The following is a 14,675-nucleotide window of genomic DNA, read 5'->3' on the forward strand; positions in this document are numbered from 1 at the left end:
CTGCATTCTACAAATTCTAAATAATGGATATCTTGACTGCTACCTTGCAGGCTAGAATCTGATATACTGAAACAAATGGGAAGACAGTTTTGTTTTGGCCTTGCTCAATTTATTTATGCTGTCCTCTCCATTGCTAGCCAAGCCTATCGCTTCCCTTTCTGCAGTAAACTGAGTCATGAGTTTCAATCTCCAGAAAATACACAGGGCATGCTCTTCGTCTGTGAGTCACCTTGCACATGTAAATTCCTGTGAAAGCCTAATGGAGAAGCAGAATAGATGGCACTTCTCATTAGGGCTACTGCCTGTATCTTTACCACCTGATTTCTTTTAAGCCCTGGGCTCCTTGAGTGTCCTTATTTTCAAGGCTGGATTCAGCTGTACAAAAACACAAGAGACTTGAATTCTTTCAAGGCCTTCTTCGAGACATAGCGACCTCATAGTCCCTCGAAGTCAGGCTTGGAACTTACTTTGCCCTCCTCCTCCTGGTTGCTATTGGTGACAAGTTGATTTATTGTTATTATCATCCTTATTGTCATCATCAGTAGTTTCCTCTATATAGTCTCCCTCATTTTTTAATCTAGCATGCATCTGAGAAGCTTGGATATAACCCTTATTTTTGACATTCATTAAGCGCAGCCTCTGTACCGAGGCACCCTACTGAATTCCGGGAAAAGGTGTAAGACAGGGTTCTTGGCCCTGGGGCACTCATATTCTAACAGGAGAGAAACTCTGAGAAACTCTGGGAAAGCTCCAGGTCTGGCGGCTCTCTGGCGAATTGGTCACAACCTGCCCTGCTCCACTATAGTGGTGGACAGGAAGGAAGAGGAGAACCTCAGGCTACGTGGCTAATGACAAAATCTGCCCCCTCCACCTCGTGGCAGGTGGGAAGCCAGTGCTCCAAGTGGCAGCAATGCCTGAAGCGCTGCCCCACTGACTCCCTGAGCCTTGTCGGAGCTGTGTACTCCACTGTTGCAACCAGTGTCTACCTGCCACACACCAACAAGGAACCAGGCATAGGGGCACCTGGAGCTGGGTCTGATGGGCAGAGCCCAGCGGTTTCTTCTGGCTGCAGCAAAGCTTTGTAAAGTAGACGGGTGTCATTGATCCATCTTAGTGAGGGAACGCACCACCTGAATATTTTTCAGAAAATTTGTTCTTCTATTGCAGAGAGTTTGCCTGGCGTGACCCAGAACTGCCTGAGGTGATTCATATGCTCCAGCATCAGTTCCCATCAGTTCAAGCAAATGCAGCAGCCTATCTACAGCACCTGTGCTTTGGGGATAACAAAGTCAAAACCGAGGTATGAAACATTTGCGTGTAACTGAAGGGAAGGGAGTGGGAAGCGAGTAGATCCTTTTGAGTTTTAGTTAGAGCTATTGAGCACTAACGGTGATTTCATTCTAAGCAGCTTTTTAAGGAGCACCTCTTCGCTAACATGGATGATAGTTTACTCACTGTCGATTAACTTTGTTGAAATTTTCTAAGTGTTCAGTTTCAAGTGCTATCAATCATGGGTTTTTTTCCTTTTTTTTTTTAACCTTCTCTAAGCAGTAAATTGTTCTGAAGTTGGGAAACTGTCATCAAGTCTTTCCTTTATGTTTGTACTTATTTGGTTTGCTATAGTACTGTGCGTTGTGGTAAGTTCTTACCAATGTAATATAGCATATAAAGACATATGAAACATGTAAAAATATGACCAAATGAATTTGGAGGTATAAGTGGTTTATTAGCCTGCTTTTATCAAGAGGCACGTTTTTTCTTTGAAATAAGTTAACTGATCTCCGAAGGCCATTTGCCAGAGAGAATTCCCTAAATGACAGTAACTTCATCCAGACTGATATCTAGGGCCTGGAGCTTTTGTTTTGTTTTGTTTTTTAATGGTATATTTTAAGCACTTACTATGTTCCAGGCACTAAACGCTGGAATAGATGCAAGTTAATAAGTTTGGACACAGTCCGTGTGCCCCATGGGGCTCACAGTCTTAATCTCCAATTTATGGATGAGGTAACTGAGCACAGAGTAGTTAAAGTGACTTACCCAAGGTCACAGAGCAGAGCAGTGGTGGAGCGGGATTAGAACCAAGGTCCTTCTGACTCCCAGGTCCATGCTTCATTGACTAGGCCATGCAGCTTTTATTAATGACATTTGTTAAGCGCTTACTGTGTGTCAGGTAGGACACAGTTCCCATCCTGAATGGGGTTAACAGTCTAAATTAAGTGACTTGCCAAAGGTCACATAAGACACAAGTTTCAGAGCCAGGATTACAGCCCAGGTCCTCTGACTCCCAGGCTCATGCTCCATCCATGAGACCATGCTGCTTCAAATTTGAAGTAAGAGAATTCCAGCGGTTCCCAACTGATGCGGAAAAGGCAGGTGTAAAATGCCTATTGGCATGGTTTAAGAAATTGCAGGTTTGGGTTTATTCATTTTGAGAGTGTCTAAAGTTATATGATTGCATAATTGATGAGTTAGTAATTACATCAATCTAGATTCATATGTTACTTTGGACCAGAGTGTTCAAATCAGTGTATTTCCCAGTGACTTTGTGTTCAGAGCAGAGAAAATTTGCATTTTTTGTTACTTCCAAGTAGAATTTAGTGAGAATCTGAAGTATAATTCCCTGCATTTATTTAACCTGGGGGTCTCAAAGATTTGAACAGTGGTGAAGTTTATATCTGAGAGGAAGATATAAGCTGATGAAAATCTCACCCTCTTATTTTACTACCTACCAATCCTCTTGGTAGTTTTATATTTTTCAAGTAAAGAGCTCAGAATTAGTTAAATTCAGACAAGAATGCACATTCTGGATATAAAGACTCTATATAAAGAAAGTCCTTACCTCTGACAGTGTTGTACCTAATAACTGAGAAAAGGCATTGAAGGTGAAAATATCCTATTATATGCCCAGCCAGCATTTTCCATAGAAAAGCTAGTTTTCTCCTTGACTGCTACAAGAAATCACTAAATTCCCAGAAACACAAGTTTATCCTCATTTCTTTATCTGGAAAATGCCCAATATTATCAGTCAAATAATCTAGTTCTGTTTTAAATCCAGCCAGAATTTGACTCAGTGACTGGCCACCTGTCAGCAAGGTTCTAACTAGAAGCTCAAATGTGCAATTTAAAAAATTAAGCCTAACTCTGTTATGGATTTATCCCTGCAAGATTGTCTTAAAGAAATGACCCATATAAAATCCAGCATGAAATCTTAACAATTAAAATAAAACACCAGGATGTCATTTAAAAATTCAGGGAAACTCCACAGGATAGAAAATAATTTCTCTTGGCAATCTGCAGTAAAGCAGAAAGGGCAAGCAGCATTAGATTTGTTGAGATTAAAGTGACTAAAACAGTGTGTCTAAGTATCTGGGAAACTAATTTATGTAACAAGAGCAACCAAGAACCTAGTGAGGAAGTTCAGGACTAAAAAAAAAAAGATTTTTTTTCTAATTTATATGGCAGCAAGAGTAAAGAAAGTGATTTATTGCTATAAATTAAATGCATTATGTATCTTTTGAAGAAAGATACTTCAGGGATATAAGCCTAGCAACTTAGACTGATTATCCTACTTCAAAGTAGTCTTCTCTCTGTGCACTGGAATTCATGTGCCATGTGCCCAGTCAAAGGAAAATGGTGAAAAGGCAGTTAGATCTATTTCTCTGGAAGAGATGGTGTTGGATTATGGAAGGAGTTAATCTGGTTAAATAGACAAAAGAACTTTCACAGCCCAAGAATTATTAGCAGCATAATCCTCCTCCCCTCCATGGAACTAACCTGTTATAGGCAATTTATAATGGGATTTGGGATCCATTAGAAAAGCAGAATGGCCTAGTGGATAGAGCACAGGTCTGGGAGTCAGAAGGACCTGGGTTCTAATTCCAGTTCAACCACTTGTCTGCTGTGTGACCTTGGGCAAGTCATTCCACTTCTCTGTGCCTCAATTACCTCATCTGAAAAATGGGGATTGAGACTGTGAGCCCCACATGGGATAGGTACTCTATCCAACATGATTTGCTTGTATCCACCCCACTGCTTAATACAGTGCCTGGCACATTGTAAGCACTTAACAAATACCACAATTATTATTATTATTTTTATCTAGTACAGGATATCCATGCCAGCAAAACATCTCCAAGTGATAAGAGTCTTGGGGGACCACCTGCAAATCATAAACACTCAAAATGAATTCACACCTTCTGCATGGCTATTTACTAACGGTTATTCTCAAGAAGGAGAAAGGGGAAATTAATAGCATTCACTGGTGAGAGCACTGTATTGAATGCTTGGGAGGTACAAAAGAATTAGTATGTATTCCTGCCCCCAAGAAGCTTACAGTCTAGATGGAAGGAAAATCATAAACATTGATAGAAAGAATAGACTTTTGATAGAGGACTGTTTTAAGGGCATAAATATTGTTCTGTCTAAGAAAGCAGTGAACCGGATGACCCCCTGAAAAGGACAACTCCATGAAAAGGGCATCATTCTACTCTGCAGACATAAAAGAACTTTGGACTGCAAAATTAAAGCTTGCTAGCAGATTACTGAACATATGAGGTGTTGGAAGCCTATGTCTTTGCCCCAGGAAAGAAATAAACACCTTGGAAAAGTAGTGGGCAGGATATTGGATACGGACAGTGTCCTTTATTTTTATCAATCAGTTGTATTTATTGAACACTTACGGTGTGCAGAGCGCTTGGGGAAGTACAATATAACAGAGTTAATAGACATTTTCCCTGCTGTCAAGGAGCTTACAACATAAAGGGGGAAACAGACAAGAATATAAATAAATATATGGATATGTATGAAGGTGCTGTGAGGCAGAGGGGAGAATGAATAAAGGGAACAAATCAGGGTGACACAAGTGAGTGAGAGAAGAGGAAATGAGGAGTTAGGCCAGGAAGGCCTCTTGAAGGAGATGTACCTTCAGTAAATCTTTGAAGGTGGGGAAAGTAATTGTCTGTCAAGTATGAAGAGGGAGGGCATTCCAGGCCAGAGGCAGGACGTGGGTGAGAGGTCAGCAGCGAGATAGATGAAATTGAGGTACAGAGAGTAGGTTGGCACCAGAGGAGCAAAATGTGTGGGCTTGGTTGTAGTAGGAGAGCAATCAGGTGAATTAGAAGGGCAAGGTGATTGAATGCTTTAAAGCTGATGGTAAGGAGTTTCTGTGTAACACGGAGGTGGATGGGCAACTACTGGAAGTTCTTGAGGAGTGGAAAAACATGGACAGAACTTTTTGGTAGAAAAATGATCCAGGCACCAGAGTGAAGTGTGGACTGGAGTAGGGACCGACAAGGAGGCAGGGAGGTCAACCAAGAAGCTGATACACTAATCAAGATGGGATAGGGGAATTGCTTGGATTGACATGATAGCATTTTGGATGGAAAGGAAAGGGTAGACTTTAGTGCAAATTTTAGGTTTAGATTCTTTAGCTAATGATTGCAGCCATGATCCCTTTACTGGAATAGCCAGGGCAAGAAAGAAATTTAAAAGAAAACTAAACATTCCCTGGGAGAATATGCAAGTATGCAAAATATGTGTCTGGAAGAAAACTATACCAATCTCTTCAGCTCCTGAAATTAAAAGCAACTTTTCTGAGCCCTGCCTATTCCAAACAAGTTGAACACAAACTACATTTTGAATACTACAATGACTGTGATTCCTAAATGACTTTTGGGTTTCATTGTCTCTGTTTAAAATATTTTCCTATAGTCCCATTTTCAATTTAAAGAGCTGACATTAGTTTTGTATATTGTATATTATGGTTCAGTGTAAAAGTCTTAGGGAAAGTGTTCTGTTTCAAAGTGTGTATCTTTCTTTAAACCTGCAAGCCTAGTAATGTCAGTTGATTACTGCCAGGAATTTGGAGAGATCTGTTAAGTCTCCGATGTGGACATGGGTGCATTTCTTAGCCCCTTTACATGGTCTTACCGCTTTACGGCAAGTAAACTCTATATTATTTTCAGTGGGGCTGCTGAGCATGCAGTGGAGATTGAGTCCCGCCAAAAGACTGGAAGTCCCTCCAGGATGTCTGTCAGTCAGCCAGTAACATTTGTTAAGCACCCACTGTGTTCAGAGGTCTTGGAAGCCCCGAGGAAAATTAAAGGAAGCAGGAGACATCAAATATGTGCCAAGATTGGCAATATCAAACACATTAAGGAAAGTTAAGTAAAGAAAACCAACTTGTGGTATGACTTCCCTTGCCTGGAGGTAGAACTGCTTTATTATTTTAATGTAGTTTTTTTTAGACTAAGAGGCCTTGGCACGTCTTTAAATAAACACCACATAAATCTTTAATGCAGAATGTTATCTCTCTGCCACATAGAGTCATAGACGGCTACACCCTGACAGCTCCCTGTGCAAGGGCAATATATAACTTTAGCAGATAGATGAACGGGAAAATCATGCACAATTGCAATTCCAAGTATTTAGACAGCAATATGGACGGACTGCTTAAGGGGACCCCACTCTAAGAAACAGCTTTGTTTCTGCACAAAAACAGTCCATGAACTCCGAAAAAAACATCTGTTGTTTTTTCTAACTTAGAAAAACACTGACATGATTGATTTTTAAAATAAAAAAGTAAGAGAAATATGCTTCTGTTTAAACATTTTGTATTCCTCAGGATGCCTTCAAAACCTTTGCAGTTCATATAGCTCTTTGTCAAAGAGAATTGCCGTTCATGTTTTTGGAAGGGTTGTAATACATCACTCAGAATTATTTCATTCTTTCAGTTCAGTGCGTAGGTGCCAACTCCTTGAGAGTAAAAGGGACCATTACAGCTGTGGTTTCCAGCTGTGGGGCTGAAGCCATAGCTCTAGTGGGGGTGACTGCCAGGTTCATTATAAGAAGACCAGAGAGTTACTGAACAAAGCTGGAAAGACTCCAAATCTCCACTTTCTGACCCATTAGCTAACAATGCATGGGTTTGCATATTCCCCACTTTCAAACAAAAATCAGAAAGGAGAGAGATTGACTATTTACAGTGAACTAATTGAAAATCTTTTTCTTTGGGAAAATCTATCTGCTATATTTTTTTGCCTCCACATAAATACCAGATGTCCAACTATGCTTTTCTTTTGCTTTTTCACACTTTTGATGACAAAAATCTTGCTTCTGCCCTGAAAGACTTTGTGCTGAAATCCTGACAGAAATAAGTTACAGTGCAATTCTTTTAACCTGATTTTCATAGCGAACTTGCTCCGGTGTTGAAAGCTGACTTTTTACCTGTCAAAGCTATTTTCTGTCAATATTTTTGAGTCCTTCTTGGTGGTCAGTAGAAATTCAGCTAAAAGAGAATATTAAAAAATATTAATTGACCTGTATTCTTAAAGCTGGCAAATAATGTTCACAGCTAAAGAATTTCAAAGTAGGGTGAAAAATCAGAGTGAATTGTGTTTTTTATAGTATTTGTTAAGTGCTTACTATATTCCAGGCACTATATTAAGCTCTGGAGTGGATACAAGTTAATCAGGTTGGAGACAATCCATGTCCCACATGGACTTCCAGCTTTAATCCCCATTTTACAGATGAGATGACTGAGGCCCAGAGAAATAAAATGCCTTGCCCAAAGTCACACAGCAGGCAAGTGGCAGAGCTTAGACTAGGACCCAGGTCCTTCTGACTCCCAGGCCTGTCCTATAACCATGGGGCCATACTATTTCTCTTGAATCCATGAATTTTGTGAATTTTAGCAGATATCAGTTTTCCATCCTCCTGACCACAATAATACCCCATAAGTTCATTTCCCAGGTACAAGATAGAAAAAGATAGAATTTTGGGGACTATTTGATTCTTCTCCTTGACTTATTCTGTGAGGAGCATTATATTCCTCCTAGTAGGGCTTTTAAAAGCCAGATCATACAGTATTTGGATCCTCATTACTATCCGCAATGGCCATACTAATGGCTTGCTTTCTATGGAGCCCTCTAATTGCCACGAGGTGACTTAAGGGGAAGAATAAAGACAGCTATCCTTGCCCTCAAAGAGTTGACAATCTAATGTACTTGGTACTGATTTGGGAAGCTAAAATAGAAGTTGTTTTAAGTGGATACCAGCTGAGTGTGGTAGTTTCTATACTATTCAAAGAACATTTTACAGCAGCCATACCTGTCACTCATCCCATGTCTGGGGCACCTGAGATTCAAAGATTTCATAACATCAGAGAGCTTTTAAAACATCAGGTAAGTACTCCCTTGCCTAAACTTTCACCTATAAACACAGTAAATTCTAAGGCAGAGGAATTTACTGAAGCCTTATCAGTATAGCTACTAAGACAGCTGCTTTTTCTACTTGTAGGAACCAGCCAGCACCCCAAAAAAGTATTAAATGGAGAATATATATATATACTGACATTTTGCCATTTTATGCTGTTAAATCAAGAAATATGTTGTTTCTCAAATTCCAATTTTAAACCTACATCATTCTTTTACTTTACTCCAGCATCTGTTTTGCCATGAACACCATGAATTATACTTAAGTACATCTGAGATTAAGTATATCTGAAAAAAGCAATAGCAGGACCATAAGATTCCAGAAAATGCTAATAATACTAAATTATTTGAGCTTTCATTTTATTGGAATGAGAGGTACAGTTGAATTACCCAACAAAAGTCTTCTCCCCAACAAATAAAGGAAGACTGAAGCCAATGCTTTACAAACTCCTTCTTGCTCTGGACCTGGGAAGGGAGACTGATCTGGTCCATTCTTGCAAAGGGAAATGGGTATTTGACAATGACAGTTAACTGAACCATCTAGAATACCCAACCTTATCATCTAAACCAATAATTCACTTTGCTGTCCCAGTTGTTGAGATTATCTATTTACAAGGGCAACTTAACTAGATAATTGTTCATTTATGCTGTTTAATGTATTGAATTTTTATATTACTCATTATTGATTTCATCTAATTCTTTCTTCACAAATATCAAGATTTGTCAAGCCATTGATTAGAGTAATAATGCACCAGTTTGGGCTAATGCTGATATTTCTCTCTCTAGGTATGTAGATTAGGAGGAATCAAGCATCTGGTTGACCTTTTGGATCACAGAATTTTGGAAGTTCAGAAGAATGCTTGTGGTGCACTACGTAACCTTGTTTATGGAAAATCTACTGATGAAAATAAAATAGCAATGAAGAACGTTGGTGGGATACCTGCCCTATTAAGATTATTAAGAAAATCCATTGATGCCGAGATAAGAGAGCTTGTAACTGGTAAGAACAAGCAATATATATATATTTAAGACTAAAAAAACCTTTGCAATTGGATTATGAAATGATTTACATTAAATTATTTGGTTAGGGTGTTGTGGCAAATCACTATGTTAAAGTTATAATAAAATCATAAATCATTTGATCCAAAAGCCAACTTGTATAACTTTAAGAATTCAAAAAAGCATCACTCTGGTAATCAATCAGTTCAGTCATATTTATTGAGCACTCACTATGTGAAGAGCACTGTTCTAAGCACTTGGGAGAGTATAATACAACAGTTAGATATATTCCCTGCCTATTATTACCTCACAGTGTGCTAGTGTAGAAATGTTTAATTACAGCATGTTGTTTATCCTCCTCTAGGGTTTTGCAGTCGAACAGCAAAGCTCTGACCTTGTGGTTAGAGCATGGGCCTGGGAGACAGAAGGATCTGGGTTCTAATCCTGGCTCCGCCATTTGTCTGATGTGTGACCTTAAACAAATCACTTCCCCTCTCTATGCCTCAGTTCCCTCATCGGTAAAATGGGGATTAAGACTGTGGAACAGGGACCATCACCATCTTGAATAGCTGTATTTACCCTAGTATTTAATACAGTGCCTGACTCAGAGTTAAGTGCCTAGCAAATACCATAAAAAAAGAAGGATTATCTCACTCTGCTGCCATGAGCAAGACAGATTTGAAGAACTTACTGGACTTTTCTAATGTGCTAGTACAAACTACCTTATTCTCCCTGCTTCGACTCAGACCTAAGTACGAGATTCAAAATCATCTGTCTAGAGATTGAAACAACCAAAGATATGAAGAATATCTGGGAAAACCACTAAAGAAAGGAATTCAGTGTGAAGTGGTTTGAGTTTCCCACCTAGGCATTTAAAGGGAAGTCTGATTTTGAATGAGGAGAGGTATTTTATTAAGTTACACTTATTAGTTTACATTTTAATACAGCAATTGGACATGCCTCTCTAATCACATAACAGGGTGCTGAAATGTTTGTTTACCCTGAAGGCGAAAAGCCCTTTTCACACTCAATAATTTCATTACTGTTTTGGAAATGACAAAAATCACTGTAAACACCAATCCACAAGTGCATTCACTTCATGATTACTTTGCCAAATGCTTGCAAAACCAAGATGCTGTGAGCCTATGAGACAGAATTGTATCTTTTATGTAATTCAGCCAGTCCTTCCTAGCTGCTTGGTGTCTGTGATTTGCTTGTTGCCATTGTGTAAGGGGCACAGGAGTTAATGCATTGCTTTAAGCTATGTTTTAGTGTACCCTTGTATCACTTCTACTTCCTGATCAGTTTTCAGTTTTTCCAGTTTGGCTCCATTGTTCTGGTATGTTCAAGAGCACTCTGGGAAAATCAGTTACAATCCAAAGGGAAGATTTCTCAACTTTGTGCCTTGCCTTGAGTGTCTCAGAAGAAGCTCGTGTAGATGTAGAGTATAAAATTCATAGCAGCGTAGTAATATGTTGGATGAGCCTGGATGTTTTGTCTGCTGCTGGATTATTAGAGTGAATGAGAAGCCTGTGTCTCGAGGCAGAGTAGAAGTCATCCTAACTTTTGTTCTTCTCTTTTCATGAATCAGATGACATTTTACTACCTCAGAATCAGTGGCAGCCATCAGAAATGTATTCTACAAATAGATTTGTTTTGGGATCACTCTAGCTTTTAGAATTGTCTTTTTGCTTCTAACACTGTGAGATGCAGGAATGGAAGGAGAGAAATCGGAGGCAAAAGCGATGGGTGATATTGAGGATAGCAGTAGTTGAATTAAAGATGTAGTTGAATTGAACTGTCATGCACTTGTGGTTTTATGTACCAGCTTCCAAATTTTTCCAATAATACTTGAATGACCCTCCTAGTCCAAAAGGGGAAAATGGTTTTCACTGCTGTCATTTGATTGGCTAACAAGGGTTGCTAACGGGAAAATCCTGGCTATCATCTCCATCTAATGTTTCTGTGCAAAGCTGTTTAATTTTTCTCCTAACATGCTGACTGATCTGCATGAAATCCAGCACATCATGAGTAATCTAGGCGCAAGTAATACGAAACTAAGAACCACTAAGGAACAGTTATTGTAATGGATAGATATTCAAGCATTGAAAACCTTGTTGCAGTACCTGTTCAATATGGAATTTTTTTATGGTATTTGTTATGTGCTTACCATGCTCCAGGCACTATACTAAGTGCTGGGGTAGATAAAAGGAAATCAGGTTGGACAGAGTCCATGTCCTACATGGGGCTCACATTCTTAATCCCCATTTTACAGATGAGGTAATTGAGGCACAAAGAAGTTAAGTGACTGACCCACGGTCACACAGCAGATGAGGCGGAGCCTGAATTAGATCCCAGGTCCTTCTAACTCCCAGGCCCGTGCTTTATCCACTAGGTCACACTGCTTCTCTCTATGTGGTTTATCTGTGATAGAAAAAACCCAAGAGGAGTTTTAAATGGGATAGAAGGGAAAATATTGCTGTACCGCTTTTCCTTGGATGACTAGGTTCAGTCACAGCATGTTTGTGAATTCACCCACGAAGTAATATATACAACAATGATTTGTTTCTGCCTTGCTTAGCACTGATCAGGGAAGAAGAGACATTTTGTTCTGGATTATTTCAGTGACAGATGCTGAGTCCCATAGCATGGTTCACACTCAAACTAAAGTAAGGCCTACCTTATTTTAACATTTAGATGATATCCATAGTCTGGAAACCTAAGCCTGTGAAAATAAAGAAATGTGTTGTCAAAGCATTTCAGCATGATGCCTCAAAGAATGGATGCTTAAAGGTGTAGAAATCACCGTGTGAATTTATCAGAAATGAGGTCATCAGCTTTGAGCCATGTCTCCTTAACATCCTTAGTGTGACTGGCCATGCTTTAAATCTCCAGAGCTTTCATACAGTATTGAGAGGTCTCAAAGAGACCTAGGTTACTATGATTTCAGTATCAGTTAATCCTGTATATCTGATTGGGTGTCGTGCATTTTGCAAACCAAGTGAAAAAACTGTCCTGCAGATGCAGAGCATCTAATGTCGTCACTGTTAGTATTGAAACAGAATGCTTCATTGTTAACACATCCAAAATTATTTTTGATTTTAGCTAGCGAGACAGGAAAATATTCTGTCACAGATTATGGCAGAAGCAACATGGCGTAGTAGATAGAGCACGGGCCTGGGAGTCAGAGGGACCTGGGTTCTAATCCTGCCACTTCTCTGCTGTATAACCATGGGCAAGTCACTTCACTTCTGTGCTTCGACTACCTCATCTGTAAAATGGAGATTGAGACTGTGACCCCCATGTGGGACAGAGACTGTGTCCAACCCAGTTTGCTTATATCCACCCCAGCGCTTAGTGCCTGGAAAGTAGTAGGCACTTAACAAACACTACCATATTGGTTTGCATACTGGGTGCATGGCTGTTTGAATTTGTCTCCTGACATGTTGGCTGATCTGCATGAAATTCATCAGACCATGAATAATCTATGCCGTTCGAGACACATATATTGCAAAACTAAGAATAATGCTTGGGTTTTCAGCGCTATTCTTTGAGCATTATGTAACAATAACAATTTGCAACTTTTATACACTGTTTGTCCCCAACTCACCTTTTCCACTTATTGGGAGTGGCACCAAGGCCACTTCTCCATGGTGAGTGATGAGGATGATCTCTCAAGCGCTTAGTACAGTGCTCTGCATGTAATAAGCGCTCAGTAAATATGATTGAAAGAGTGAATGGCGGGGATTGGGAGTGGGGGGAGTGTAGCGGCAGAAGCTATTATAGCTAGGCATTTTTGATAGCAGTAACAGCCATCGGTCTCTCTTCTTCTGGCATCCTTAGCTCTATTGCACCTCTTCATGGTCTCCCAATTGGCTCAGCCTCCAAGATGGGAGGGGAGGCAGGGAACATAGAGGGAAAAGAAGATGGGATGGGATTGTCTCAGAGTAGAGGAAGGAAGGGACAGAGCTGACAAGAAGCATCAGAGTTATCAGAGCTAGATGAAGATATCCTATCTGGGTTTTTACCATTCTCTGTGTCTGAAGAAAAGTTATGCTTCCACAACCCTGGAGTTTCTTCCCAAAATTGGTGCTATTTCCACCCCCATTTCATTATATTCTGAGTCTTTCGCCCCGAGTCAGCGGGTGGTGGGCAGAGGAACAAGATCAGCAGCACGTTCTATCATAAGCCACGGCCTAGGGTTTCGTGGCCTCGTTCCTCGTGGTTCAGGGGTTTGTGCAGTCTCAGATGTGTGCACCAAAAATAGATAGGTTGAAAATAAAGGCAAGGAGCAAAGGGTTTGTCTAGCAGAGGGATGGAAGGACACCAAAATGATCCACTTTTGCTAATGGATTCAGTGGCAGGCTTTTTCCCTTTTATCCTGAAGCTGACAGCCCTAGTTCTGTGAGCCCTCAGGAAATAGTAAATCAGGTAACACCTTCAGCTTCCATTATCCCGTTCAGTTTTCACTGGCCTATGAAACAAAGGCTTTGTCCTGGGAACCTAACTGCATGCATGGCTGCACAATAGGAAGAATCCCATTTTTCACTGTAATAACACTGAATTTTTGGAAAATGAAATCACCATGCATTAGAGTCTACTTTATAGAGGAATTGGTCATTTTAGGCAGGAAACTGAAGAACCATATTAAGTTTTATTGGCATGGTTCTTCCATAGGACTTTAAAAACCCATTCACATGGAGCAGCTAAACCATGAATTTCAACTAAGGTGATTTCCTACTAGAAATATTCATATCCAAAGGATAACAATCAAACTAGAGGGAAATGCAGGTCAATGTTTTGGGTTTGGTCATGAGCCAGTTCAGGAGAACCAGTTTCATCATCATTAAATTTGGAAGGGGTTGGGCCTAAGTAAGTGTCATCTAGTCCGGGATGGCTCCAACTGGGGAAGGCTCACGGGGCCACCATCGCGATCTGGCACGTGGCAAGTATCATAGCCCAGGGCCGGGTATTTCGGTTGAGTGGCCCGGCTGGATCTCCATCATCCCCATCTGGAGTTGGGGGGCTGTAGTGTCTCCTGCCACCTGTAAAAGGCCCCAGTATTAAATCTGGGGCAGATCTCCTCTCATAGTGGTAGGAAAGTCACACCCTCCTCCCTTCACGAGAAGCAGGATGACTCAGTGGAAAGAGGCCAGGCTTGGGGATCAGAGGTCATGGGTTCTAATCCTGGCTCTGCCGCTTGTCAGCTGTGTGACCTAGAGCAAGTCATTTACCTTCTCTGTGCCTCAGTTACCTCATCTGTAAAATGGGGTTGAAGGCTGTGAGCCCTACGTGGGACAACCTGATCATCTTGATCTGCCCCAGCGCTTAGAACAGTGCTTGGCACATAGAAAATGCTTAAAAGATACCAACATTATTATTATTATTCTCCCTCCTCCCCAGCCCCATCATCTTCCCTCAACTTTAATGTTTTTCAAAATATGAGCAAAGTGAACTCCATTATTT

At 40.4% G+C, this 14,675-nt stretch overlaps 1 protein-coding gene across 9 annotated transcripts in view; it reads left to right on the top strand.

The window, feature by feature from the left end:
* The window catches only part of PKP4 (plakophilin 4), a 209,914-nt gene that overhangs the window by 167,387 nt on the left and 27,852 nt on the right, over positions 1–14,675 (top strand). For all 9 annotated transcript variants that reach the window (XM_007671144.3, XM_029072547.2, XM_039913124.1 and 6 more), the window contains 2 exons: positions 1,168–1,300; positions 8,997–9,210. In XM_007671144.3, coding sequence (XP_007669334.1) covers positions 1,168–1,300; positions 8,997–9,210 — 347 coding nt within the window. The remainder of the gene's footprint in view (positions 1–1,167; positions 1,301–8,996; positions 9,211–14,675) is intronic.

Source organism: Ornithorhynchus anatinus, chromosome 9 (assembly GCF_004115215.2).
Source record: "Ornithorhynchus anatinus isolate Pmale09 chromosome 9, mOrnAna1.pri.v4, whole genome shotgun sequence".
NCBI lineage: Eukaryota > Metazoa > Chordata > Mammalia > Monotremata > Ornithorhynchidae > Ornithorhynchus > Ornithorhynchus anatinus.